This window comes from Aotus nancymaae, unplaced genomic scaffold (assembly GCF_030222135.1).
Source record: "Aotus nancymaae isolate 86718 unplaced genomic scaffold, 86718_ANA_hifiasm-v0.15.2.pri h1tg000193l, whole genome shotgun sequence".
Taxonomy (NCBI): Eukaryota; Metazoa; Chordata; class Mammalia; order Primates; family Aotidae; genus Aotus; species Aotus nancymaae.
This window is the reverse complement of record NW_026988608.1, coordinates 1,239,599-1,263,780: the sequence shown is the minus strand read 5'-3', so window position 1 is coordinate 1,263,780 and position 24,182 is coordinate 1,239,599. Positions and strand designations below refer to the sequence as shown.

General features: G+C 54.8%; 1 protein-coding gene across 1 annotated transcript in view; it reads left to right on the top strand.

The window, feature by feature from the left end:
* The window catches only part of LRRC27 (leucine rich repeat containing 27), a 58,694-nt gene that overhangs the window by 14,081 nt on the left and 20,431 nt on the right, over positions 1–24,182 (top strand). Inside the window, 5 exon segments of the mRNA XM_064371835.1 lie at positions 6,586–6,739; positions 11,064–11,194; positions 11,197–11,434; positions 18,144–18,290; positions 22,111–22,207. Coding sequence (XP_064227905.1) covers positions 6,586–6,739; positions 11,064–11,194; positions 11,197–11,434; positions 18,144–18,290; positions 22,111–22,207 — 767 coding nt within the window.

The following is a 24,182-nucleotide window of genomic DNA, read 5'->3' as shown; positions in this document are numbered from 1 at the left end:
GCCACACTTCTTTCCCTCCTCCGCCTGGCCCTGCCCCAGCAGCTGGGACTCTCACTACGGAGACACCCTCCTTTCCTGAGCCCCCTGCTTCTGTGCCCACATCCCCGACGCCATGGCTTTTTCACCTTCTGAAACCATCATCGCCCTTACCTCTTTTTCTTTGTTTTTGAGCTGGAGTGCAGTGGCGCAATCTTGGCTCACTACAACCTCTGCCTCCCGGTTCAAGCGATATTTTGCCTCAGCCTACCAAGTAACTGGAATTACAGGCACCCGCCACCACATCTGACTAATTTCATATTTTTAGTAGAAATGGGTTTTCACCATGTTGGCCAGGCTGGTCTCAAACTCCTGGCCTCAAGTGAATTGCCTGCCTCGGCCTCCCAAAGTGCTGGGATACAGGCATGAGCCACTGCGCCTGGCTGCCCTTACCTCTTTTGATCAGTGCTTCAGTGGCTGCTGGCCCCACAAGGTCATGTGGCGTCCCTTATGCTGTGCTGAGGCGCTGGATCCGAGAAATAAAGAGACAGGACACAGAAGAACTGGAAAACAACAGCTGGACGGGGTGGGTGCACATCACCAGTGAGCGGAGACAGGCAAGGCTCGAACACGCAGAAGCGTCTGTATTTATTAGGTACAAACAGGGAAGGGTCGTGAGTGAGGTCATCATCTGTAGGCTTAGTGATAGGGCACACATAATCACGTAACAAGCAAGGGGGCCGCTCCATTATGTCACCCGGGCAGACAGGTGGGCCATGCGCAGTAGGAGGCTGTGTACAGAAAAGAGGTCCACCCCCATTAGGTCACCGAGGCAAGGGGGTGGGCTGTGTGCATGACACTTCTTACCTGGGGGCTGCAGACTTCAGAGGATTTCTAATGGAAGGATACTGTAAGCCAGTGCAGTGGGAGCTGACGGATGTGTGCTCTTCTCTAAGATATTTATGGGAGGATGATTTGAGCCGGCACAGAAGCTAGAAAGGACTGACAGGGTGTACAGCCGCCGTGACTGGTCACACCAGAGGGTTCTTCTCCCTCGGTTACTTCCAGGATCTCAGGCCTGAGGCCGACTTTCCACAGGAACTGGATGCAAGGTGCTACAACTCCTTTATCAGGAGGAGAGGCTCCTGCTCCAAGCCTGCCATACAGCGTGTGCCCTTTCAGGCAGGGACGCCGCCGCCTGGGTCTTTGGTTCTCGTCCTGGTCTGGCTGTTTTCCCATGTGCTGCTTCTGTTCTGTGACTGCTCTAGGCATTCCTCCTCCTACAAACTACTATATGGTTATATGGAAGGACTCTATAAATCAGCACTAAATGTGTCAGTGCAGCTCCGACTACAATACCTGTATGATTATATAGAAAGATTATATGGAAATAAGTGTGCTAGATATAGGTATTAAATATGATTATATAAGCTGGATAGATGGAAGCAGCAAGTTATACTTCAGGCACTAATTCTATAAACTAATATATGGTTATATACACGGGATTATATAAAGGAAACAGCTGGGTAATGACACTATAACCAAGATACTCTTCAGGCACCAACTTTGCCTGGGGTTTGCACAGCTCTCCCTCCTTGGTGCCCATGTTGGGGGTTACCCACAGCCCCTCCTCTGATATGAGTGTGTCTGGACACAGCCCTGAGGTGGGCGTGTGCCTGGCAGGTGCAGGCTGGCAGGGAGGCCTGTGTGGTGGGGGAGGACCCTAGAGGGGGTGGTGGGGCTCAGAGGCCAGGGTCTCATTGTGGATTTTACAGAAGGGCTTGGGTAGAGAGGGCTGGTGTCAGACTTGGCTTATAGTCACTCTGTGAGGAGGGGGCTCTAGGGCACGGGCGGGGTGGGGATACCAGCTGTGGCCACGGCAGCAGTTCATGCAGGAGGGGCACCCTGGGCATGACTGGCCATGGCAGGGCCTCAGTGGGACCCCAGAGCTTGTGGGATGCGGGCGGGTGTGGGGCCACAAGAAGAAGAGGGGTGTCCAGGGCACCCCTGGTTCCTACGTGAGGAATTATGTCTCCAAAGAGCCGTGGTGGCCACTGTGTGGCAGCAGAATTGAGGCTTGTAGGAGGCCCTTCACTTGCCTTGAACTCACTGGCTTTAAAAATGTTTATAAGAAGTCAGTATATTTTGCCACGTGTAATAGAAGAGAAGGATGCATCATTCAGCCTGTGGTCTTCAGACTCTGCGAGGAAGCTGCTTATCCAGTGATAAGTGGTGTCTCAAGCAGCTGGAAATACACCGGGTGCATCTCCGTGGAGCTCCTAGGGACTCGGGTCTGCAGGGCGGATCACAGACGGACCTCGAGGAGAAGCGTGTTCTGGAGCTCAGCTGGTGCATCTGCTGCGCCTGACCAGCTGCTTGTGTGACAGGAGCTGCGTGGGAGCCAGGCGCTCTGGGCAGGTGTCCACCCTGTTCCTCACAGCCTCGGGAGGCTTCTGAGCCTGTGGCTGAGAGCGTTTGGGAAGGATTTCTTCTTCACAAGATCATCATCTTCTGTGTTTAGAATCACTGGGTGCTATTTTATCCACAAATCGTTTTAGCCTTACACAGTTCTGGAGAGTAAGTGCTACTCAGAGGGTGTAAATGCACTAACACCTGTTCCCATAACTGCTCTTCTTTTCCCTGAAATAAGTGTACACTTCTCAAAATTTGAAATTCTTTGATTTGCCAGTCAAAGCTGCCTAATGTTTTTGAAGATACACTTTTATTTGTGATCTGTGACCCATGCTAATATTCAAATTAGATCAGCCGCAGAGCTGAGCCATACTACTCAGAAAGGCAAAGTGATCACGGGCTTATTAAAGCCCCGAACCTCTCAAAACATAATTAAAAGGGTGGCGGTGTTAATGAGCCCCCTTCTCAGTGTCCTGGGTGTGTGAGCTTGTAGCAGAGAGGACAGGGAAACGTGAACCAGTTCATCGCTCCTCAGGCACACAAGTCCCGCTCAGCGTTCACATTTATATGTTCATTTCAAAATCAATGGAATGAAACAATCCGTGGGGAAGCTTTGGATTACGGGTAGTAAGTATTTAAGGATTTAACATTTATAAATTTATCATGCTCAGAATATTTTAATAATATTATTACATAAGGTAGAAAAATCGGTTCTGTACTTTCAGGTTAGCAGTAAACATGCAGCCCCTGCAATCCCCCCCAGGCAAAAACCCAACCCAGCAGCACACAGGTGGGCCAGAAGCTTTCTGCCTTGAGGAAGGCCCGGCGTTGGAGAAGCCGAGGCACGTGCTGCCCTCCTCGGCACCTGGAGGCCTCTGTTCACCTTGGAGAGAGCAGGCGCTGTTCTCGTTGGCTGGTTTTATATTAGCGAGATTCAGAAGGAGTAAACCACAAACAGTGAGCTGAACGAGCAACATTGAAATGACCCACTTTTCGCACTTCAAGAAAAGTTTACTTCGTAGAGTTTATTCGTTAAATACAAACAATGGCCGGGCGCGGTGGCTCACACCTGTAATCCCAGAACTTTGGGAGGCCGAGGCGGGTGGACCATGAGGTCAGGAGTTTGAGACCAGCCTGGCCAGCATGGTGAAACCCCGTCTCTACTAAAAGTAAAAATAAAAATTAGCCGAGCATGGTGGCATGCGCCTGTCCCGGCTACTCGGGAGGCTGAGGCAGGAGAATTGCTTGAACCTGGCAGGTGGAGGTTGCAGTGAGCCGAGATTGCACCAGGAGATCCAGCCTGGGCGACAGAGCGAGCCTCTGTCTCAAAAAAAGAAAAAAAAATTTCAAATAAGGAAAATCCAAGAAAGTAAGCAGAAAGAAAATTGTCTAAACTTTAAGTAATCTGATTTTCCTGTGGGGTTGCCAATCAAAAAATTGAGCTTAATTTAAATGAGGTCTGGGTGTGGTGGCTCATGCCTGTAATCTCAGCACTTTGAGAAGGTGAGGCAAGAGGATTGCTTGAGCCCAGGAGTTCAAGACCAGCTTGGGCAACATAGGAAGACCCTGTGTCTACACAAAATACAAAAATTATCTAGGTATGGTGGCACACATCTTGAGTCTCGGCTGCTGGCAGGGGCTGAGGTTGCAGTGAGCCAAGATTTCGTCGCTGCACTCCAGCCTGGGCAACAGAGTGGAGACCTTGTCTCAAAACATAATGATAATAATAAAATGTGAAAACCAAGAAACATACAATAAAAGATACAAGGTGGGTTTAATAGAAAATAGAGATTTTTCCATCATTTGACTAGTAAATTTTTACACTCTTTCCTGTCTGTCTGTCTGTCGAGGCATCCATGATACATTTTGGGCTGCATTTTGTGAAGGCTTTACTAGGTGTTAAATGAAAGCAGGTGCCTTCCAGAAATGCTGCTTTAGCTGTGTTTCTTACATGGAGGCTTCTCAGAGTCCCCAGCGTAGCAATGATTCATCTCCATGCAGGGCAGGATATACCGTGTAGCGGACGTCTCTCAAATGTCTTTGGCCATAAAAAACTTTTGAACTTACCAGACCCCGTAATGGAAGTATCAAGCTTGACAAAGGAGGCTAAGCTAAATATTTTTAAAATCCTTCCTACTTCTAGGACTAAGATAATGTAGCTCTCAAGAGCTGTTGATACAGCATGTACTGTTTGAATGGAGGTGTGACGTGTGAGCCTTGTGCGAGGCACAGTCACAGTGAGGGGCATTGGTGCCAGCTCCCAGCTGAGGAAACCTGAGACCCTGCACACACCTCTGCAGGCCCCATGTGCTGTCTCCACGGCATCTCACTGGCCTTCCTGGGAAGCTTTACCACTTAAATATGTTCCTAGGCCTTGTCCTGACCACTCGTCTAGACCCCAGAATCTAAACACTCAAAACCAAAGGCATAAGATCACAGACAAACAGGTGTAGAACATCACAGAAGCAACAGTTTTATGACCTTTAAAATATCTATCAGAAACAGTATAAATTAGTCTGACTAGCAGCCCAGGCAAAAATGTCTAAAATTCTGAAGGCATTTCTATTATGAACATGAACAGCATTTGGAGAACTAATTTATGGCTACTCATCAATTTATAAGTCAGTTGCTACCGTGTAGACAGTATACAAACAGAGATAGACACACATGTATACATTAAGATTTTATAGTTTTGATTTTATTTTTAGCCATGAATCAGGTAAAACTCACTGGTTTAAAAGAACAGTTGAGACCATGCATAGTGGCTCATGCCTGTAATCCCAGCACCTTGGGGCACCAAGGCAGGAGGATCCCTTGAGGCCAGGAGTTTGAAAGCAGTCTGGGCAACATGGTGAGACCCCATCTCCACAGAAAACAAAATAAAATAAAGTTAGCCAGGTGCAGTAGTGCGTGCCTGTGTTCCTAGGTACTTAGGAGGCTGACTTGAGCCCAGGACGTCAAGGCTGCAGCGAGCTCTGATTCCACCACTGCGCTCCAACCTGGACGACAGGGTGAGACCCTCTCTCTAAAAACAAAACAAAACAAAATGAAAGAACAGTTGGGTTAAATTGTGCCTTTGTAAATGGAACGAGTTATGGCTGGAACCCTTACACAGTTTCAGAGAAAACAGCATGGCAAGTTTACATCTCAAAGCACAGAAAGACAATTTAAGCTTTTTAAAGAAGGAGTTGGGGTTCATCTGAAGACAAAAATGGATGACAAGATAATGCAAAGTCATAGGAACTTGCCACAGGGTTTTGTAAGGAAACCAGTATCAGTTTAGATAGGCAGCTTCTCGTTTACTCTCCGTTTTCCAACTGGACCACTGAGCTCAGGGCAGAGCCCAGTAATGGGTAGGACCAACAAAGCAGTTGCAGTTTTTAGAGCCTAAAACTCACCTATCTGAAAAGCAAGTGCAGCTGAAAGGCAGAACGCCTGAATACTCAACACCTAAGTGTCTTTCACACCAAACCCTGGGCCCCTCAAGTTGGCAGATGCCACAGGACTGGGCCCTGCAGGCTTCCCCAGCGCTCCTCACTCCAAGGACATTGCCCTGAGCCTGCTGAGGGACCCAGCACCCATCAGCCGACTGCCCACCATGCGAGTCTTAGCTCTCAGGGGCCAGCATTTCCACAACCTCCAAGTGTTCAAATAATTTTTATTTTTCGTGACATTTCACATTTGTGGAGTCCTGTATTATATTTTTCTCTAATTAAGCACGATTTTCTTCATTTGCTTGAACATATTTAAATGGCCACTTTGAAGTCTTTGTTAAACCCAACATCGGGGCCTCCTCAAAGACAGTTTCTATTGTCTGCTGACTTCCTGAGTGTAGGTCACGTTTTCCTTCTCTTTGCATGTCTTGTAGTTTTTATGTTGAAAATGAGCATTTTAGGTAATACAGTGTCACGACTTTGTGTTCTGAATTTTACAGAATTGTAAGGGTTGTTGTGGCTGCTTCTGTTTGTTTGATTTTATTTATTTGTTTTTTGGTAACAGGCCTGGTCTTAATTTGTGGAATCTGTCTCCTGCAGAGTTACCTTTAAAGCAAATCTTTGACATCTGTTGATATCATTTTACCCCAAATACTGAATAGAATCATTTTTTAAAATGTAAAAACATTTACTATTACTTGTTCCTCATTTTCATTTCAAGAACAGTATATAAAATGCTGACAGTTGTTTTTCTCCACTGCAGGGAGTGTAGTTACGCTGAAAGCCCTGAACTTGAGGCACTGCCCTCTGGAATTCCCTCCACAGCTCATTGTGCAGAAGGGATTGGTGGCTATCCAGAGCTTCCTGCGGATGTGGGCAGTAGAACACTCTCTCCCCAGAAATCCAGCTTCTCAAGACTTGTAGATAGTGATTTTTGACAAATCACATTAACGTTGAAGTTACAGCTTTTTAAAATCAGGGCAGAACCTGTGTTCTTTTTAATAATGTCCTGAGGGCCGGGCGCGGTGGCTCAAGCCTGTAATCCCAGCACTTTGGGAGGCCAAAGCGGGTGGATCACGAGGTCAAGAGATCGAGACCATCCTGGTCAACATGGTGAAACCCTGTCTCTACTAATACAAAAAAAAAAAATTAGCTGGGCACAGTGGCGCGTGCCTGTAATCCCGGCTACTCAGGAGGCTGAGGCAGGAGAATTGCCTGAACCCAGGAGGCGGAGGTTGCGGTGAGCCGAGATCACGCCATTGCACTCCAGCCTGGGTAACGAGTGAAACTCCGTCTCAAAAACAATAAATAAATAAATAAATAAATAAATAAATAAATAAATAATGTCCTGAGAAATACAGGAGCCATGCGTCCTCTGTTGAATTGACATAGTGCACACTGATCTCCAGGACGACCAGTCATCTCTCTGTCTTTTCCCCAGTGCTGTAAATCTGGCCACGGGTTTACACTGCTGTGCACATTTATAGATCCCGTCTAGAGTGGGTTTTGGTAGAAGTTTATTGTGATCAATCACATGAATCAATTATCACCTCCGAGCCACCCACAGGCAGCTGCTTCAGGAATGACTTGCTGCTCCATTAGACAGTGATTTAAAATTACGCACAATGAACTATTCCTTCTTTCTATCAAGGTGCAGGAAAATGGCCCCGTAGACACGTTTCATCTAATCACCTTGTTGGTGGGTGCTCACTAACCTGTTCCGTTCTTTCAACATACCGACCAGCCAGGTGTTTTCAGATGCTCACGATGCGTTCTGGTCATGAGTAGGCATTGTAGTTACACTTGGAAGAAGTAAAGTAAAATTGAGATAAAGGAGAATCATAATGAAGGCTCGACAAAAAAGTAAAAGATTCTGAAATATTTGCAGAATATTTAAATTTTTACTATTTGTGATGTACTTTGATACTTAAGAAAATGCGTATGTTTGGAACAATTAGCCAAGGTAATTATATATGTGCTGTAAATGAAATGTGTAAATAATTAGGTCTTTGTAAATAACACTTGGCCTTGCACTTTGACCCAGGTGGCCTCTACTTGGAAATGGTTTTAAATGATTTGGAATCAGCAGTTGGTCCTGTGCTTGCTGAGTCTGTAGACATATTTTAACCAGGTCGTGGCAGCCTCCACTGGTGCGTCGCTCTGAAGCTGCCCGGCTCTGGGCATCCTTGACCCTGACACTGCCAGGATGTCATGATATGAACAGGAAGAGGAAAGTGGGCACTGGGCACCTGGCAAGAGCTGGAGGCAGGTAGCTGAGGCCATGGGGTGACTGAGGAGAGATAGGACTGGGACCTGGAGATGGCCGAGACAGGGACAGAGGGGCGGAACCGTCAGGCACAGCACAGCCGGCATGCAGGGAGCTCAGGAGACACGGACAGACCCCACTGGAGGACCAGAATAAAAAAGGGGAGAAGTTGAGGGTTCATTCTGATTGAAGGAGATTAAAGGAATAGGAAAGTGGATGTGATGGCTTCATCCTGGATTGGATCCTGGGCCGGGAAAAGTAGGATAAAGGACACCATTGGGACAGTTATCCAGGCGTGAGGAAGGCCAGCCAGTGGATGACGGAAGTCAGCGATGGGATGTGCCGGGTTTTGGTGAATCGCTGTGGTGATGTGTGAGTGTCTCCATCTCAGGGTGGAGGGGAGGATGTTTGAAGTTACCGGTGAGTGTTTTAGGAAACGCTCCACCCCAGAGAGGCGGGGGCGGGTGGGCTCACTGGGCCCAGCAGTGGCGGCTGCCGATGGGGTGCAGGGCCCACCGACTTCTCAGCACTGTTGTTGCAACTTTTCTGTAAGTTTGAAATCATTTCAAAATAAAAGGTTAAACATGTTATTAAGTAACTGGTCAAAAATAAATACTATCTGACTCTTTTTTTGATTAGTTTCTATTACGTACATTTTTAGCACTTTGCCCTTTCAATTAACCTTAGAAAGTACTGGGTCGGGCACGGTGGCTCACACCTGTATCCCAGCACTTTTGGAGGCCGAGGCGGATGGATCACGAGGTCAGGAGATTGAGACCATCCTGGCTAACACGGTGAAGCCCTGTCTCTACTAAAAAGAGAAAAAAATTAGCCGGGCATGGTGGCACGTGCCTATAGTCCCAGCTGCTCAGGAGGCTGAGGCAGGAGATTCACTTGAACCTAGGAGTCAGAGGTTGCAGTGAGCTGAGATCGTGCCACTGCACTCCAGCCTGGGCAACAGAGTGACTCTGTTTCAAAAAACAAACAAACAAACAAACAAAAAGGTATTTTTGCTGATATCCCATTCTTCCTGTTTGCTTACATTTTCACAAATTTCAGTTTTGTCACTGGCCTAAGTCAATTATCCATATGCAGATTGGTCAAATATACATGTTTCTAGTCACTAGTACCCCAGGGAGAATTTTACAACGGACGTTTAGAAGCATGTTTGCCCATTTTTTAGAACTTTTCCTTTCAAACCTAAGACCCTGAGCACGTAGCAGTCAGGAACGTGTGGCAGCCAGGGGCGTGACATCCACGTGTCTGTGTCCACTGCGACGCCCACCTGGGATCTCACTCAGCCTTCCTGAGAGGGGAGACCCCCTCCCCATCTCCCTCCTTGCAGGACTCCACCTCCTCCCTCCGGATAAGAAGGAGGGTAAAGAGAGAAAATACCAAAGAGCTGGAATCTGTGGTCACGTGACTTGCTGACGCCACTGACCAGGCCATCATGACGCCCAGGGGCTGGGAAGATGACTCCCTTTTCAGTTCCCAGTGTCTCTGCTATCTATGAGCCTTGAGAGTGTTGCAAAGAATGTTATCACTACCAGCCAGAGCCCTTCACTGGGTCACGTCCTCCACGTTTGCACAACCCAGACCCCCTCCTGGAAACACCTCTGCCAACTAGTGATTTACTGCCTTCGTTTTGTCTCTGCGAGCCCCTCCCCCGCCTATTCCCGCTCCTGCCGCATGTGAACTAGCAAATCAATGAAGTGAAAGATTGCGAGGTCAATTGTCCAGGCAATGGGCAGTGACACAGTTTCGCCTCAGTTTTCCCTTTAGAGTTAGAAGCCTATAAAAAGGGAGAGAAGCCGCTTTTCGGTGAGCTGAGCTCGGTCGTTCAGGCTTTAGCCGCCGCAGCTCCCAGCTGAATAAAAAGCCGTTTCCTTTCTCAGTTCAGTGTCTGAGGGGTTTTATCTGCCGCCGCTCCTGCTACATTCCAGCCGTGCTGGGCACGCACGTGCAGGGGGACTGGCCAGTAGGCCCCAGTGGCTCCCCAGGTGCCTGGGCTTCTCCCTGAAACTATGTTTTGAGAAAGTCATCAAAAGCATCACCAAAGAAGAAAGAAGCAGGCATAGTGGGCTAAACGTGAGTTAGAAATAAAGATTCTAAGTGATCTGAGGGGAAGCAGAAATGTCGATTAAATGTGGCAAAATTGGCCTGTGTACACTTGCAAAAAGTTCCTCCAATGTGGTAAGGCCCCTGTGGGAAGTTCGGGCGTGCCCGGTGGGGCCCCTGTGGGAAGTTCAGGCGTGCCCGGTGGGGCCCTTGTGGGAAGATCAGGCGTGCCCAGTGTGGGAAGTTCGGGCGTGCCCGGTGGGGCCCTTGTGGGAAGATCAGGCGTGCCCCGTGGGTCCCGTGTGGGAAGTTCAGGCGTGCCCAGTGGGGCCCGTGTGGGAAGGTTGGGTGCACCTGGTGGGGCCCGTGGGAGGGTCGGGCATGCCCGGTGGGGCCCGTGTGGGAAGGTTGGGCGCACCCGGCGGGGCCCGTGGGAGGGTCGGGCGTGCCCAGTGGGGCCCGTGGGAGGGTCGGGCATGCCCGGTGGGGCCCTTGTGGGAAGTTCAGGCGTGCCCAGTGGGGCCCGTGTGGGAAGGTTGGGCGCGCCCGGTGGGGCCCGTGGGAGGGTCGGGCATGCCCGGTGGGGCCCATGGGAGGGTCCAGCGTGCCCGGTGGGGCTCATGTGGGAAGGTCGGATGAGCTCGGTGGGTCCCATGTGGGAGGGTCAGGCATGCTTCTGGCAATGCTGTTTCCATTCCCTCCCCGTGGAGCTGCTCTGCCTGCCATTGCAGCCTGGCATGGTACAGATGGGGTGGACCCTGATCGGACTGACAGGGAGCGTGAGGGTCACGGGGGATCTGGGCACCCCACCCCCATCATCTAGGCGGTCTTCCCAGAGGACGCCGGCACTGGCTTGTTGAGTGAGTCAGAGAGGGAAGGTGTTGGTGGCTCCTAAAGCAGTGTCTTACTCTACCAGGGGCTGCGCCGGCTAAAGAGATGAGCCTCCACAACCTCCCGAGCCTGGGACTGGAGTTGTGTGCAGACCACGCGTGTAATGAAGGAGGTGTGAATGCTGGGGACCCAGAGCGGGCTGTGGTGAAAGAGAAGGCTGCTTTCTCCCGCCCGTGGAAAAGCCCAACCTCAGTGATCTCAGGAAGTCCGCTGACTCCTCAGAGCACTGGCCCAGCAAGGAGGAGATCAGGCGCTTTTGGAAGCTGAGGCAGGAGATTGTTGAGCACGTGAAGGCAGATGGTCCTGGAAATCAGCTGTTACCGAGGGAATTACCTCCCAGTCTCAAGGCAGCCTTGAACAGTGAGAAGGAACCGCCGAAGCCAAGGCACATTTTCAGGTAATTAAACTAAAAGCAACGGGGGATTTTCTTGATCTTTGTGAATTTATACAGTTATTTTAAATTATCTTTTAAAACATCAGGTCCAGCTTTTAAAGTGTCCCTCCACACTGCCACTGTTTGCTGTGCCCGGAGTGCTCGCCCCGGGTTTAGGGTGACGAGCACCCGCATCAGCCCAGAGCATCTGCGGCAGAGCTCGGGGCATTCGGGGGCTGAGCTGGCCAGGGCTGAGGAAGCGCTCAGGGAAAAGAAACACAGTGACAGTAAGATCTGTGGCCTGTGCTTTCTCCAGAGAGAGCTCTGAGGACATCTACGTTTAAAGTGGAAAGAGGGGGCATCAGGCGAAGGAAGAAAGAAAAGTAAAAAGTAAAAGTGGGGGCAGGTGGCGAGCCCAGCGGTCCCATTCTTGTGAGACTTTGATGCGCGCTCACTGAATCCACATTTTACCTGTGAAAAGAGAGGAGTGGGGGGAAAGGTCAGTTTTGCAAAAAATGAAGGGAGCATGTGCAATCACAGGTGTCTGGGGAAAAGGAAGGGAGCGTGTGCAATCACAGCTGTCTGGGGAAAAGGAAGGGAGCGTGTGCAATCGCAGCTGTCTGGGGAAAATGAAGGGAGCGTGTGCAATCGCAGCTGTCTGGGGGAAAGGAAGGGAGCGTGTGCAATCGCAGCTGTCTGGGGGAAAGGAAGGGAGCGTGTGCAATGGCAGCTGTCTGGGGGAAAATGAAGGGAGCGTGTGCAATCGCAGCTGTCTGGGGGAAAGGAAGGGAGCGTGTGCAATCGCAGCTGTCTGGGGGAAAAGGAAGGGAGCGTGTGCAATCACAGCTGTCTGGGGGAAAGGAAGGGAGCGTGTGCAATCACAGCTGTCTGGGGAAAAGGAAGGGAGCCTGTGCAATCACAGCTGTCTGGGGGAAAAGGAAGGGAGCGTGTGCAATCGCAGCTGTCTGGGGGAAAAGGAAGGGAGCGTGTGCAATCGCAGCTGTCTGGGGGAAAAGGAAGGGAGCGTGTGCAATCGCAGCTGTCTGGGGGAAAAGGAAGGGAGCGTGTGCAATCGCAGCTGTCTGGGGGAAAAGGAAGGGAGCGTGTGCAATCACAGCTGTCTGGGGAAAAGGAAGGGAGCCTGTGCAATCACAGCTGTCTGGGGGAAAAGGAAGGGAGCGTGTGCAATCGCAGCTGTCTGGGGGAAAAGGAAGGGAGCGTGTGCAATCGCAGCTGTCTGGGGAAAAGGAAGGGAGCGTGTGCAATCACAGCTGTCTGGGGAAAAGGAAGGGAGCCTGTGCAATCACAGCTGTCTGGGGGAAAAGGAAGGGAGCGTGTGCAATCGCAGCTGTCTGGGGGAAAGGAAGGGAGCGTGTGCAATCACAGCTGGGGAAAAGGAAGGGAGCGTGTGCAATCGCAGCTGTCTGGGGGAAAAGGAAGGGAGCGTGTGCAATGGCAGCTGTCTGGGGAAAAGGAAGGGAGCGTGTGCAATCGCAGCTGTCTGGGGGAAAGGAAGGGAGCGTGTGCAATGGCAGCTGTCTGGGGGAAAATGAAGGGAGCGTGTGCAATCGCAGCTGTCTGGGGGAAAGGAAGGGAGCGTGTGCAATCGCAGCTGTCTGGGGAAAAGGAAGGGAGCGTGTGCAATCACAGCTGGGGAAAAGGAAGGGAGCGTGTGCAATCGCAGCTGTCTGGGGGAAAAGGAAGGGAGCGTGTGCAATCACAGCTGTCTGGGGAAAAGGAAGGGAGCCTGTGCAATCACAGCTGGGGAAAAGGAAGGGAGCGTGTGCAATCGCAGCTGTCTGGGGGAAAAGGAAGGGAGCGTGTGCAATCGCAGCTGTCTGGGGGAAAAGGAAGGGAGCATGTGCAATCACAGCTGTCTGGGGAAAAGGAAGGGAGCCTGTGCAATCACAGCTGGGGAAAAGGAAGGGAGCGTGTGCAATCGCAGCTGTCTGGGGGAAAAGGAAGGGAGCGTGTGCAATGGCAGCTGTCTGGGGAAAAGGAAGGGAGCCTGTGCAATCACAGCTGGGGAAAAGGAAGGGAGCGTGTGCAATCGCAGCTGTCTGGGGGAAAAGGAAGGGAGCGTGTGCAATCACAGCTGTCTGGGGAAAAGGAAGGGAGCGTGTGCAATCGCAGCTGTCTGGGGAAAAGGAAGGGAGCGTGTGCAATCGCAGCTGTCTGGGGGAAAAGGAAGGGAGCGTGTGCAATGGCAGCTGTCTGGGGGAAAAGGAAGGGAGCGTGTGCAATCGCAGCTGTCTGGGGGAAAAGGAAGGGAGCGTGTGCAATCGCAGCTGTCTGGGGGAAAGGAAGGGAGCGTGTGCAATCGCAGCTGTCTGGGGAAAAGGAAGGGAGCGTGTGCAATCACAGCTGTCTGGGGGAAAAGGAAGGGAGCGTGTGCAATCGCAGCTGTCTGGGGGAAAGGAAGGGAGCGTGTGCAATCGCAGCTGTCTGGGGAAAAGGAAGGGAGCGTGTGCAATCGCAGCTGTCTGGGGGAAAAGGAAGGGAGCGTGTGCAATCGCAGCTGTCTGGGGGAAAGGAAGGGAGCGTGTGCAATCGCAGCTGTCTGGGGAAAAGGAAGGGAGCGTGTGCAATCACAGCTGTCTGGGGGAAAAGGAAGGGAGCGTGTGCAATCGCAGCTGTCTGGGGGAAAGGAAGGGAGCGTGTGCAATCGCAGCTGTCTGGGGAAAAGGAAGGGAGCGTGTGCAATCACAGCTGTCTGGGGAAAATGAAGGGAGCGTGTGCAATCGCAGCTGTCTGGGGGAAAGGAAGGGAGCGTGTGCAATCACAGCTGTCTGGGGGAAAGGAAGGGAGCGTGTGCAATGGCAGCTGTCTGGGGGAAAATGAAGGGAGCGTGTGCAATCGCAGCTGTCTGGGGGAAAGGAAGGGAGCGTGTGCAATCGCAGCTGTCTGGGGAAAAGGAAGGGAGCGTGTGCAATCACAGCTGGGGAAAAGGAAGGGAGCGTGTGCAATCACAGCTGTCTGGGGGGAAAGGAAGGGAGCCTGTGCAATCGCAGCTGTCTGGGGGAAAAGGAAGGGAGCCTGTGCAATCGCAGCTGTCTGGGGAAAAGGAAGGGAGCGTGTGCAATCGCAGCTGTCTGGGGAAAAGGAAGGGAGCCTGTGCAATCGCAGCTGTCTGGGGGAAAAGGAAGGGAGCGTGTGCAATCACAGCTGTCTGGGGAAAAGGAAGGGAGCCTGTGCAATCACAGCTGGGGAAAAGGAAGGGAGCGTGTGCAATCGCAGCTGTCTGGGGGAAAAGGAAGGGAGCGTGTGCAATGGCAGCTGTCTGGGGGAAAAGGAAGGGAGCGTGTGCAATCACAGCTGTCTGGGGAAAAGGAAGGGAGCCTGTGCAATCACAGCTGGGGAAAAGGAAGGGAGCGTGTGCAATCGCAGCTGTCTGGGGGAAAAGGAAGGGAGCGTGTGCAATCACAGCTGTCTGGGGAAAAGGAATGGAGCGTGTGCAATCGCAGCTGTCTGGGGAAAAGGAAGGGAGCGTGTGCAATCGCAGCTGTCTGGGGGAAAAGGAAGGGAGCGTGTGCAATCACAGGTGTCTGGGGGAAAAGGAAGGGAGCGTGTGCAATCGCAGCTGTCTGGGGGAAAAGGAAGGGAGCGTGTGCAATCGCAGCTGTCTGGGGGAAAGGAAGGGAGCGTGTGCAATCGCAGCTGTCTGGGGAAAAGGAAGGGAGCGTGTGCAATCGCAGCTGTCTGGGGGAAAGGAAGGGAGCGTGTGCAATCGCAGCTGTCTGGGGAAAAGGAAGGGAGCGTGTGCAATCACAGCTGGGGAAAAGGAAGGGAGCGTGTGCAATCGCAGCTGTCTGGGGGAAAAGGAAGGGAGCCTGTGCAATCGCAGCTGTCTGGGGAAAAGGAAGGGAGCGTGTGCAATCGCAGCTGTCTGGGGAAAAGGAAGGGAGCCTGTGCAATCGCAGCTGTCTGGGGAAAAGGAAGGGAGCGTGTGCAATCGCAGCTGTCTGGGGAAAAGGAAGGGAGCGTGTGCAATCGCAGCTGTCTGGGGGAAAAGGAAGGGAGCCTGTGCAATCGCAGCTGTCTGGGGAAAAGGAAGGGAGCCTGTGCAATCGCAGCTGTCTGGGGAAAAGGAAGGGAGCGTGTGCAATCGCAGCTGTCTGGGGAAAAGGAAGGGAGCCTGTGCAATCGCAGCTGTCTGGGGAAAAGGAAGGGAGCGTGTGCAATCGCAGCTGTCTGGGGGGAAAGGAAGGCAGTGGTTGTGCCACCCACTTCCTAAGGTTACCTTTATACTACAAAATAACAATTGGTGAATCTAGATCATGCATTCTCAAGGGGGGACGTTGTCATAGCCAAGGGGACAACAGTGGCTTCCTGGGGATGAAGATGTCTTGGAGGCCACAGTGGTCTGTGGTCCGTCAGGCTCCATGCAGCAGGCAACATGAGCAGGTGCAAGGTGGCACCAAACCTTCCCGGAGGCATCGGCGTGGAGGCCCGAAGCATTCACGGCCCTGATCTTACGGCTGTCCTGTAGGTTCCAACGTTCAAAACAAAACAGACCTTGGAAGCCTTAGTCACAAATTAAAGTGTAGGGAATCCCGGCGGCACACACTGCAGGTTCCCAGCCACAGTGCGGTCTCAGAGGCGCCGACGCGCTCGGGATGTTCTCAGTCCACACTGTCACACGGTGAAACCGCAGGATATGCCGAGGCTGCTCCTTAGAAACCTCTTTCCTCCCTCCTCCCCTCATTCATTTACTTACTGTCAGGAGCTCTAATAGTTAATCCCAGTGAACTGGGGTCTGCTGATTTATGGTACTTATAATTTGATCAGTATGTCAGATTTAGATGGGAGACCCTCGCCTTCGGAGACTGTTTGGGGAAGTTGGGGCAGAGAACTGGAGCCTCTGACAGGCGGCCTCGGCTGGGGCCCCCGCCCCATGGTTGCTGGGTCCTGAATGTTGTCTTCTCCCTCTGCTGTCTCTGCCCCAGGGCGAGCCCTGGAGAGCCGCTCTGCGCCTCGGCTTTCCAGCGTGGGTGGTTGTGGCGTGACATGCATTATCGGGGCCTCAGTTTCCCCACTTAGTCAGGTTATCGTGGGGTCATAGGTATTAAGGAGAAGCTCTGAGATGATGGACCTGGTCCGCACTTGGGGTGGTGGCCCTTCCTGAAGGTCTGGGACTCCGGAGGCTGGCTTTGCTCTGTGTTCTCTGGCTGGGGAGCAGTGGGCGTGGTGGGAACAGCAGGTGACTCTCATGCCGCGGGCCTGCCTATGAGGCTGAGGGCTGGTGTCAAAAACACGTGCAAGAAAAGTGATGTTATGTAAAAATCATAGGTAAATAATGGTCTGGTCCTGAAATCCCAAAATTATATTGGGAGGGAATAAACGCATTCTGAAGTCATCAAACATGGAGCTGGGGTGTGACGAGACATCACTGCCCCAGCCTGATTCTGACATCCAGCAGGCCTTCCCTTGGGGCGGCTCCCCCCGCCTCCTCAGGACCCTGAGACCACGAGGGGAAACCTGGTGTTCCAGAGAGCCTGGGCCACCTGCCCTTCCAAAAGCGGTAGGGGAAAGACCAGTGCCCAGCACATAACCCAGGCGACCCCTGTCCCAGAGCACAGGCCATGCCTGCCCTCTCTGCTCTGCTGGGAAGTCCCTGCTGTTCCCGTGCAGACAGGGAAGATGAGGGTGGGAAGTTGTGCAGCGTGGAGTGTGGGAGGTCAAGCAGCGTGGGGGGCGGGCCAGCCTCCTGGGGGGCCGTGCAGTCGGCGGGGCGGGGAGGGGTTGCGGGCCAGCCTTCTGGGATGTGGCCACCAGGCATGATGCTTGCTCATGGCCTCCCAAGATGTGCTGCTGGTGTGAGCCTTTGCGCCAGGGCAACTGTGGAATGGGATGGGCCTTTCTCCTCTGGGCGGGGTATTGGGTTTCAGAGGGAAGACCAGGCAGGGCTTCTAGTTGTGTTTCTTAAGCTGCTTTGGTGCAAGGCTCATGGTGAGGAGGTGTCATGTTCTAGAACCTGGCTGGATCTCCTGGCTCTCGGCCCTGGGCTCAGAGCCCCTGTCTCTGGCTTGGTTTTCCCCAGGTGTTTTCACTGGAAGGAAACACCAGGGCACACCTGTCAGGCCCCCTCACGGGCAGGGAGAGGACATCGCCAGCACCGTGCGACCCCATGCACCTGGCTGTCCCCTCTGCTGTCCTATGAGCTTCCCTCAAGGGGGACGCATTATCTGACCCTGCCTGAGTGTGTGTATGGAGGTCAGGCGCTTTCTGATGGCCTTGCCTGCCCCGCCCCCACTCCCATATCACCCAGAAGTGGGATTCTGACCTGCTGCAGCACCGCCCCGTGCACCTGAACTGCAGGCATGTCACATCGTCCAGCCGTGCAAGCTGCTGGCCAGGCCCTTGTTGCTTCTGCGGGCGTCTCCATCCAGGTCAGATAAGGGTGCGGCGCTGGTCTCCAGCAGGTCGGCTGCAGGTGCAGAGGCCGAGCGTCCTTCGGCCATTTCCCAAGCCGACTGTAAAGAGTCCCGAGAAGGTAGCTGGCTGGCAGCGGGCGCGTGGGGACAGTGTCCTGCTGCCATCCACACATCTTCATAACATGTCCTGAAATCAGCAGTCAAGACTGCAGGCCCTGCGGGGTGACTGCAATTTCTAGTCGTGATCATCGTTCTGATGAGCAGACAATCCGCAGGCCCTCCTTTTCCATTTCGCATATTGAATGAGTTACCATCACAGGGTTTTGTTAAATATTCAGCTAAAAACACTGTCATTTTAGAAGGAAGACGGCCTCCTCCAGGAACATCTTACCCGACATCTCGTCACCACACCAAATGGCGATCCGAGCAAAAAGACTGGAAGAGAGCCGAGCGGCGCCACTCCCGGAGCTCCGGGAGAAGCAGGCTCTGATGGAGCAGCAGAGACGGTGAGTCCCTGCAGGACAGGTCCGCACAGCCGGCCCGGTGACCTGGAGCTGGGGCTGGGCTGCGGTTTTATGACCGGCCTCATGGAAGTCTTCAGTTAGTTCTCCCCTCACCGGTGCTGATCCAGCGTCCATCTCTTTCTCACCTGGAAGCCCGGCTGCCCTCGTGGTCGGTGGCGCCACACGTGGCTCGCTGGTTGGCAGCCCTGAGGCCCGCGTGCGGGCAGGTGCAGGTGCAGGGCTCGCGGCCGTCCCGTGTCGTCTTGACCCCGGCTTCCTCACAACACCCGCCGTCTTTCTTGTCCTTTTCTTCCTCAGTCCTTTCCTCCTCACTTTCCCTGGAGTGTCCCAGGCCCTGACATGGTCATCAGGGAGGCTCATTCTTGTGTTGCCGTGACCGCCACCAGCGCCGCCACTTTGCGAGGTGCGTCGGCGCCCTGCTGGCTGTCTTAGTGTCTTCTCTGTCCTCTAGCTTCACTGACCACCTGGCTCCACCCCTCTCTGGGCCCCAGGATGCCGGCCACCATGGACCACAGCCACAGCAGCCCCGTGCCCCGCGCCTGGTGGTTGGCTTTGGCCAGTGGGGGCCCCCAGCAGGAGGTCGAGGAGGAGAGGGAGAGAGAGGGCCTCGTCTTACTCACCTGGCCCCTCTGTGAGCTGCCTGGAGCTGGCTGAGTCCAGCCTCTCCCTCCTTCTGGGTTCTGGCAGTCTCTCCTTCCCTGGTCTGGTCTGTGGGCCTGTGGGCGGCTACAGCCCAGCCCTAACTGGCACAGAGCTCCCGCACCACCCCTGTGGCTCCCCGCTCCCTCCCGTCAGGAATAAACCCTCCTGAAGCCACCCTATGATGTGTGTGCTGTTTTCTCTCGGGCCCATGTGACAGGGACCGTGTTCAACACGCATTCTGTGACCGTCCATGGCTGTCACCCGATGTCCAGACAGACACTGTAGTTGTCTTTTTCTTCAGTAAAAAGGTGCGTGAGGTGAAGCCATCAGAGCTGGTCCCCTGCCGCAGGCTGCCACGCTGACGGGCAGGGATGAGGCCACTGAGCTCTCAGGCTGTCCTAGGACGTAGGCTGCAACAGGAAGCCCAGTGCTGTGGGACCCGGTCTCGCCGGCCACTGGCCACAGCTGCTGGGCCCCTGGGAGCACCGGCAAGACTTTCATGGGTGCCCATCAGCCCTCCCACACTGTCCCTCAGGGTGGCTCCGCAGAGCTGGGCGGGTCAGTCTCTGGAAGGTAAGCCCTTCAAGAGCAGCCCCGCCAGCTGCCCTCCCCTCACTGTGCCTGGCAGACCCCTCCTCTCACTGCACGCCCCCCCAGCAGACGCCTCCCCTCACTGCGCCCCTCCCCCCGCAGACACCTCCCCTCACTGTGCGTCCCCCTCCAGACACCTTCCCTCGCTGTGCGCCCAGGCAGCCCCCTCCCATCACTGTGCGCCCGGCAGATGCCTCCCCTCATTGCGCACCCTGCCCCCCAGCAGACACCTCCCCTCACTGTGTGCCCGGCAGACCCCTCCTCTCACTGCACGCCCCCCCAGCAGACGCCTCCCCTCACTGCGCCCCTCCCCCCGCAGACACCTCCCCTCACTGTGCGTCCCCCTCCAGACACCTTCCCTGGCTGTGCGCCCAGGCAGCCCCCTCCCATCACTGTGCGCCCGGCAGATGCCTCCCCTCATTGCGCACCCTGCCCCCCAGCAGACACCTCCCCTCACTGTGTGCCCGGCAGACCCCTCCTCTCACTGCACGCCGCCCCAGCAGACGCCTCCCCTCACTGCGCCCCTCCCCCCGCAGACACCTCCCCTCACTGTGCGTCCCCCTCCAGACACCTTCCCTGGCTGTGCGCCCAGGCAGCCCCCTCCCATCACTGTGCGCCCGGCAGATGCCTCCCCTCATTGCGCACCCCGCCCCCCAGCAGACACCTCCCCTCACTGTGTGCCCGGCAGACCCCTCCTCTCACTGTGCGTCCCCCTCTGGACACCTTCCCTCACTGTGCGTCCCCAGCGGACCCCTCCCATCACTGTGCGCCCCCGCAGCAGACCCCTCCCCTCACTGTGCGCCCCCGCAGCAGACGCCTCCCCTCACTGTGCGTCCCCCTCCGGACACCTTCCCTCACTGTGCGCCCAGGCAGCCCCCTCCCATCACTGTGCGCCCGGCAGATGCCTCCCCTCATTGCGCACCCCGCCCCCCACAGACACCTCCCTTCCCTGCTGCAGGTGGGTCCCACTCCTGCCTTGGCTCTGCCAATTTCAGGGTGCGGTTTTCTGAAGTGGGCGACCCAGGCACCTGCTCCCATTGACTCTTCAGGTACCACCTGCCCTGCCTGGGGGCTCCCTGTGTGAGTTCCGCTCACCCGCACCCTCTTGGCCACGGCTGTGATGGAGGGGTTGTGTGGTGAGACATTCCGCAGGCACAGCCCCTGCCCCAGGCTCTCGGCCCCAGCAGCTGCAGTGAGCAGAAAGGGCACTCTTAACCCCCGAACACCAGGCTCGGGCCCCAGGCATCGTCCCACACCTTCATGGAAGAGCAGCTCTTGGATACAAAGAGCAAGTGAACCCTCTTCTTTATCTTCCTGCCTGGAGCCCGGAGCCTGGAGCCGGTGTCCTGTGGCCTCCCAGTGAGCAGCTTGGCAGGCCTGTCCTGAGAGCCCAGACCCAGCACAGCGGCCCCCTTCCCATCACCCTGTGAACAGCGTCACCCCTTTGCTTCCCAAGGCGTGACCAAGAGATGGTGACACCAAGTGGAGGACCCAGCCAGGAGTACAACAGGGCCAGCGCACACACACTGCCGAGGGTGCTCCGGGGGGGACACGGGGAGCACCAGCCTGACTGGGGCTGGAGCCTGGGACCCACCCAGGCAGGTGGCAGCACATGGCCTCCCCTGAGGCGGCTGCTGAGACCGCCTGTGTCCTGAGGTGGCACTGGGGGAGGACTTGGCCAAGCTCTGATCCCAGGCAGCACTGACTAGGGATGGAGCCCGCAGCAGGAAGGTGGTCAGAGGTGGGCTGTGGGCCGGGTGGAGCCCAGGAGAGCTGAGCTGCTGTGACCGCAAGGAAGGAGAGCAGAGCCGGGCGCAGGCGTCCAGGATGGTGATGGGAGAGACGAGAGGAGGCCAGATCTGGGGATAGAATGGAGAGGGGTACCAGCCGCAGGAGTCCACGGAAGACTGTGGGATTGGCTCAGGAGGCAGATGGCTGTGTGCTAGAGATGGGGCCTCCTGGGGGTGGAGCCTGGGCCTGAGCAAGGGCTCTTGGGGACCTCATCCCACCCCAGCCACACACGAGGAGCCCGGCCTGGCGCCGGTTTGGGCGTCACTCAGGATGTTCACAGCCCTCAGGACGAGCTGTGAGGAGGGAACATGTGGCTGGCTCGGGACTGGGGAGCCCGAAGATGCCTGCTGTTCAAAGTGAAATTCAAGTTCTGAAGGAAGGGACTTAGGGACAGGTATTCAGATCTTCCACGGACAGACCCGCACCCAGGCAGCCCCACCCTTCGTGCAGCACCTGCGCTGGCAGCCCCAGCTGGTGCCCTTCCTGGAAGAGGTCCTGACGCCTTTTCCTGGGTCACTGGGGTGGGGCTGGGCCCCAGTGTCAGACACTGTCTGCAGCACCAACACGCAGAGCCTCGGGCTGGAACCCGGCGTTCCTGGCTCTGCCCAGACGTGTGGGGAGGAAGAGGCTGTGGCTCAGACTCCCACCCAGAGGGCGTGCACACCCCCAACCTGTCCCCCGGGAGACAGGTGCACCACGAGCTGTAAAGTGACAGAAGTCACATCGCCTTGGCTTGAAGCTGCTTGTAACTTATGACATTCACTTTCCCTTTCTCCAGAGAGAAAAGGGCACTGCAGGAGTGGAGAGAGCAAGCCCAGACGACGAGGAGGAGGAAGGAGGAGCTCAGCAAACTCCTGCCTCCGCAGAGGAGCATGGTGCAGTGCACGCGGGTGGTGTCCAGGCCCTAGTCCGGTCCTGGGGTGGGTGGGTGTTCACGTGCATCCCTGTCCACCGAGGATGAGCCCAGACCTGGGGAGGAAGCTGCCTGTGCCAGGCTGCTGACTGGTGGGGCTGGGTTGGAGTGCGGCATCCAGAACCGTTGCCCACCGTCCAGCTGGAGGGCACAGCTTCCTGCCCCAGCCTTGAGGGCTCGCCTCGTGGGCCCTACAGAGGTCTTTCTGGGCTCCTCATCCTTGGTCTCTGGACCTCATGGCAGGCCGTTCCCCTGGAAGCCGAGATTGCCAGCTCTCTTAAGCCATGGGGCAAGATGCCCTGAGTGAAGTCCCCTCTTCCTATTTTCCCCAGACTATATGAGAGTCTTAGTCCACCCGGGAACAGGGCAGCGGGCACAGGGCGGCGGGCACAGGGTGGTGGGCACAGGGCGGCGGGCACAGGGCACAGGGTGGTGGGCACAGGGCGGCGGGCACAGGGCACAGGGTGGTGGGCACAGGGTGGCAGGCACAGGACGGTGGGCACAGGGTGGTGGGCACAGGGCAGCGGGCACAGGATGGTGGGCACAGGGTGGTGGGCACAGGGCAGCAGGCACAGGGCGGTGGGCACAGGGTGGCGGGCACAGGACGGTGGGCACAGGGTGGTGGGCACAGGGCAGCAGGCACAGGGCGGTGGGCACAGGGTGGTGGGAGCTGGCAGCTCCTCCCTTCAGAATGCGCCTGGCTTGCTTCCCTGTCCTGTGAGCAGTCAGGCAAGCGTGCCTTTGAATTTGGTCACACATGTTTCTTCAGTTCTTTCTTTTAAGAATTGCTTCCTGTGTGTTACTCTGAAAGGCCAGGGATTGCATCTGCAGCCCCCTTAGCTGGGGCAGGGACCCTGAGGGCTTCGCCCCACCGCACAGAATGGCCACGTTGGCCTGCAGCCGTGGACTGCTTGGACAGTTCTGGAGTGTGTGTTTCCTTTTTTAAACTTTGTATTGAACTAGTTTTAGATTTACAGGAAAGTTGCAAAAATGGTTCCCTCTACCCCCTACCTAGCTTACCTGATGTTGGTGTCTTATGTTACCTGAGAACAAGGCTCAGAGTTAGGAACTCATGGTGTCCAGTACGTTGGATGAAACCACGGCCCTGCATCTCACCCTTTTCAGTTCCTGGGCCCTGCAGGGCACTCAGTCTTCATTTTTGCTGTCACCTTTTCCCTAATTTTCCCAGTATGGGTAAAAATTTAAAAATACATATTTTGCCACTTCCAGGAATAAAAATGCTTGCACAATTAGACGTTACTAAGAACGCTTTCAGAGCTGAATTATAGCAAAAATGTGGGAAACTTAAATGTCACCAGATGGCTAAATTGTCACATCCAGACCATGACCTATCTCTGTGGCTGACCAAAAGGATGAGTCAGTGGCCGTATCCACTGGCCTGAAAATGTCTTGGAGAAAATCATTGCAAGTTAAAACAATGTAAGTTGTAGGACAGTGCGCAGAAACTCATGATGGTCTGGAAGAATGTACACCAAACCAAGGACTTTGCCGGGGGGCTGTGGCTCCAGGGGGCGGGGCAGAGGAGGGGTCGCTGCCGCCGCGGTGTGCGCCTCTGCGTCATGTGAGGCCATCACAGCATGACTGTGTGCACCGACTGCCGTTTCTTAAAAAAGAAAAAAGTCGATTTTCTAGAAACTCGTCCATCATGAGATAGACCAGTTCAGTCAGTGCGTACTGATGGCCTGCTCCAAGCAGGGAGGGACCGGGCACAGGCCCTGCCCACAGGGGCCGTGTGCGGGGCAGACCCTCGGCATTGCAGCGGGCAGGGCCCCGTGGCAGCTGGCTGCTGTTCTGCGCACCTACAGGCCCTGGGGTGAGGCAGCTAAACGCGCGGGGAGCACTAGTGAGATATTTCGTATGGCCCGGAGTGCTGTAGTCCGAGTCCAAGGGAAAATCTTTGTGCCAAAGGTTGGTAT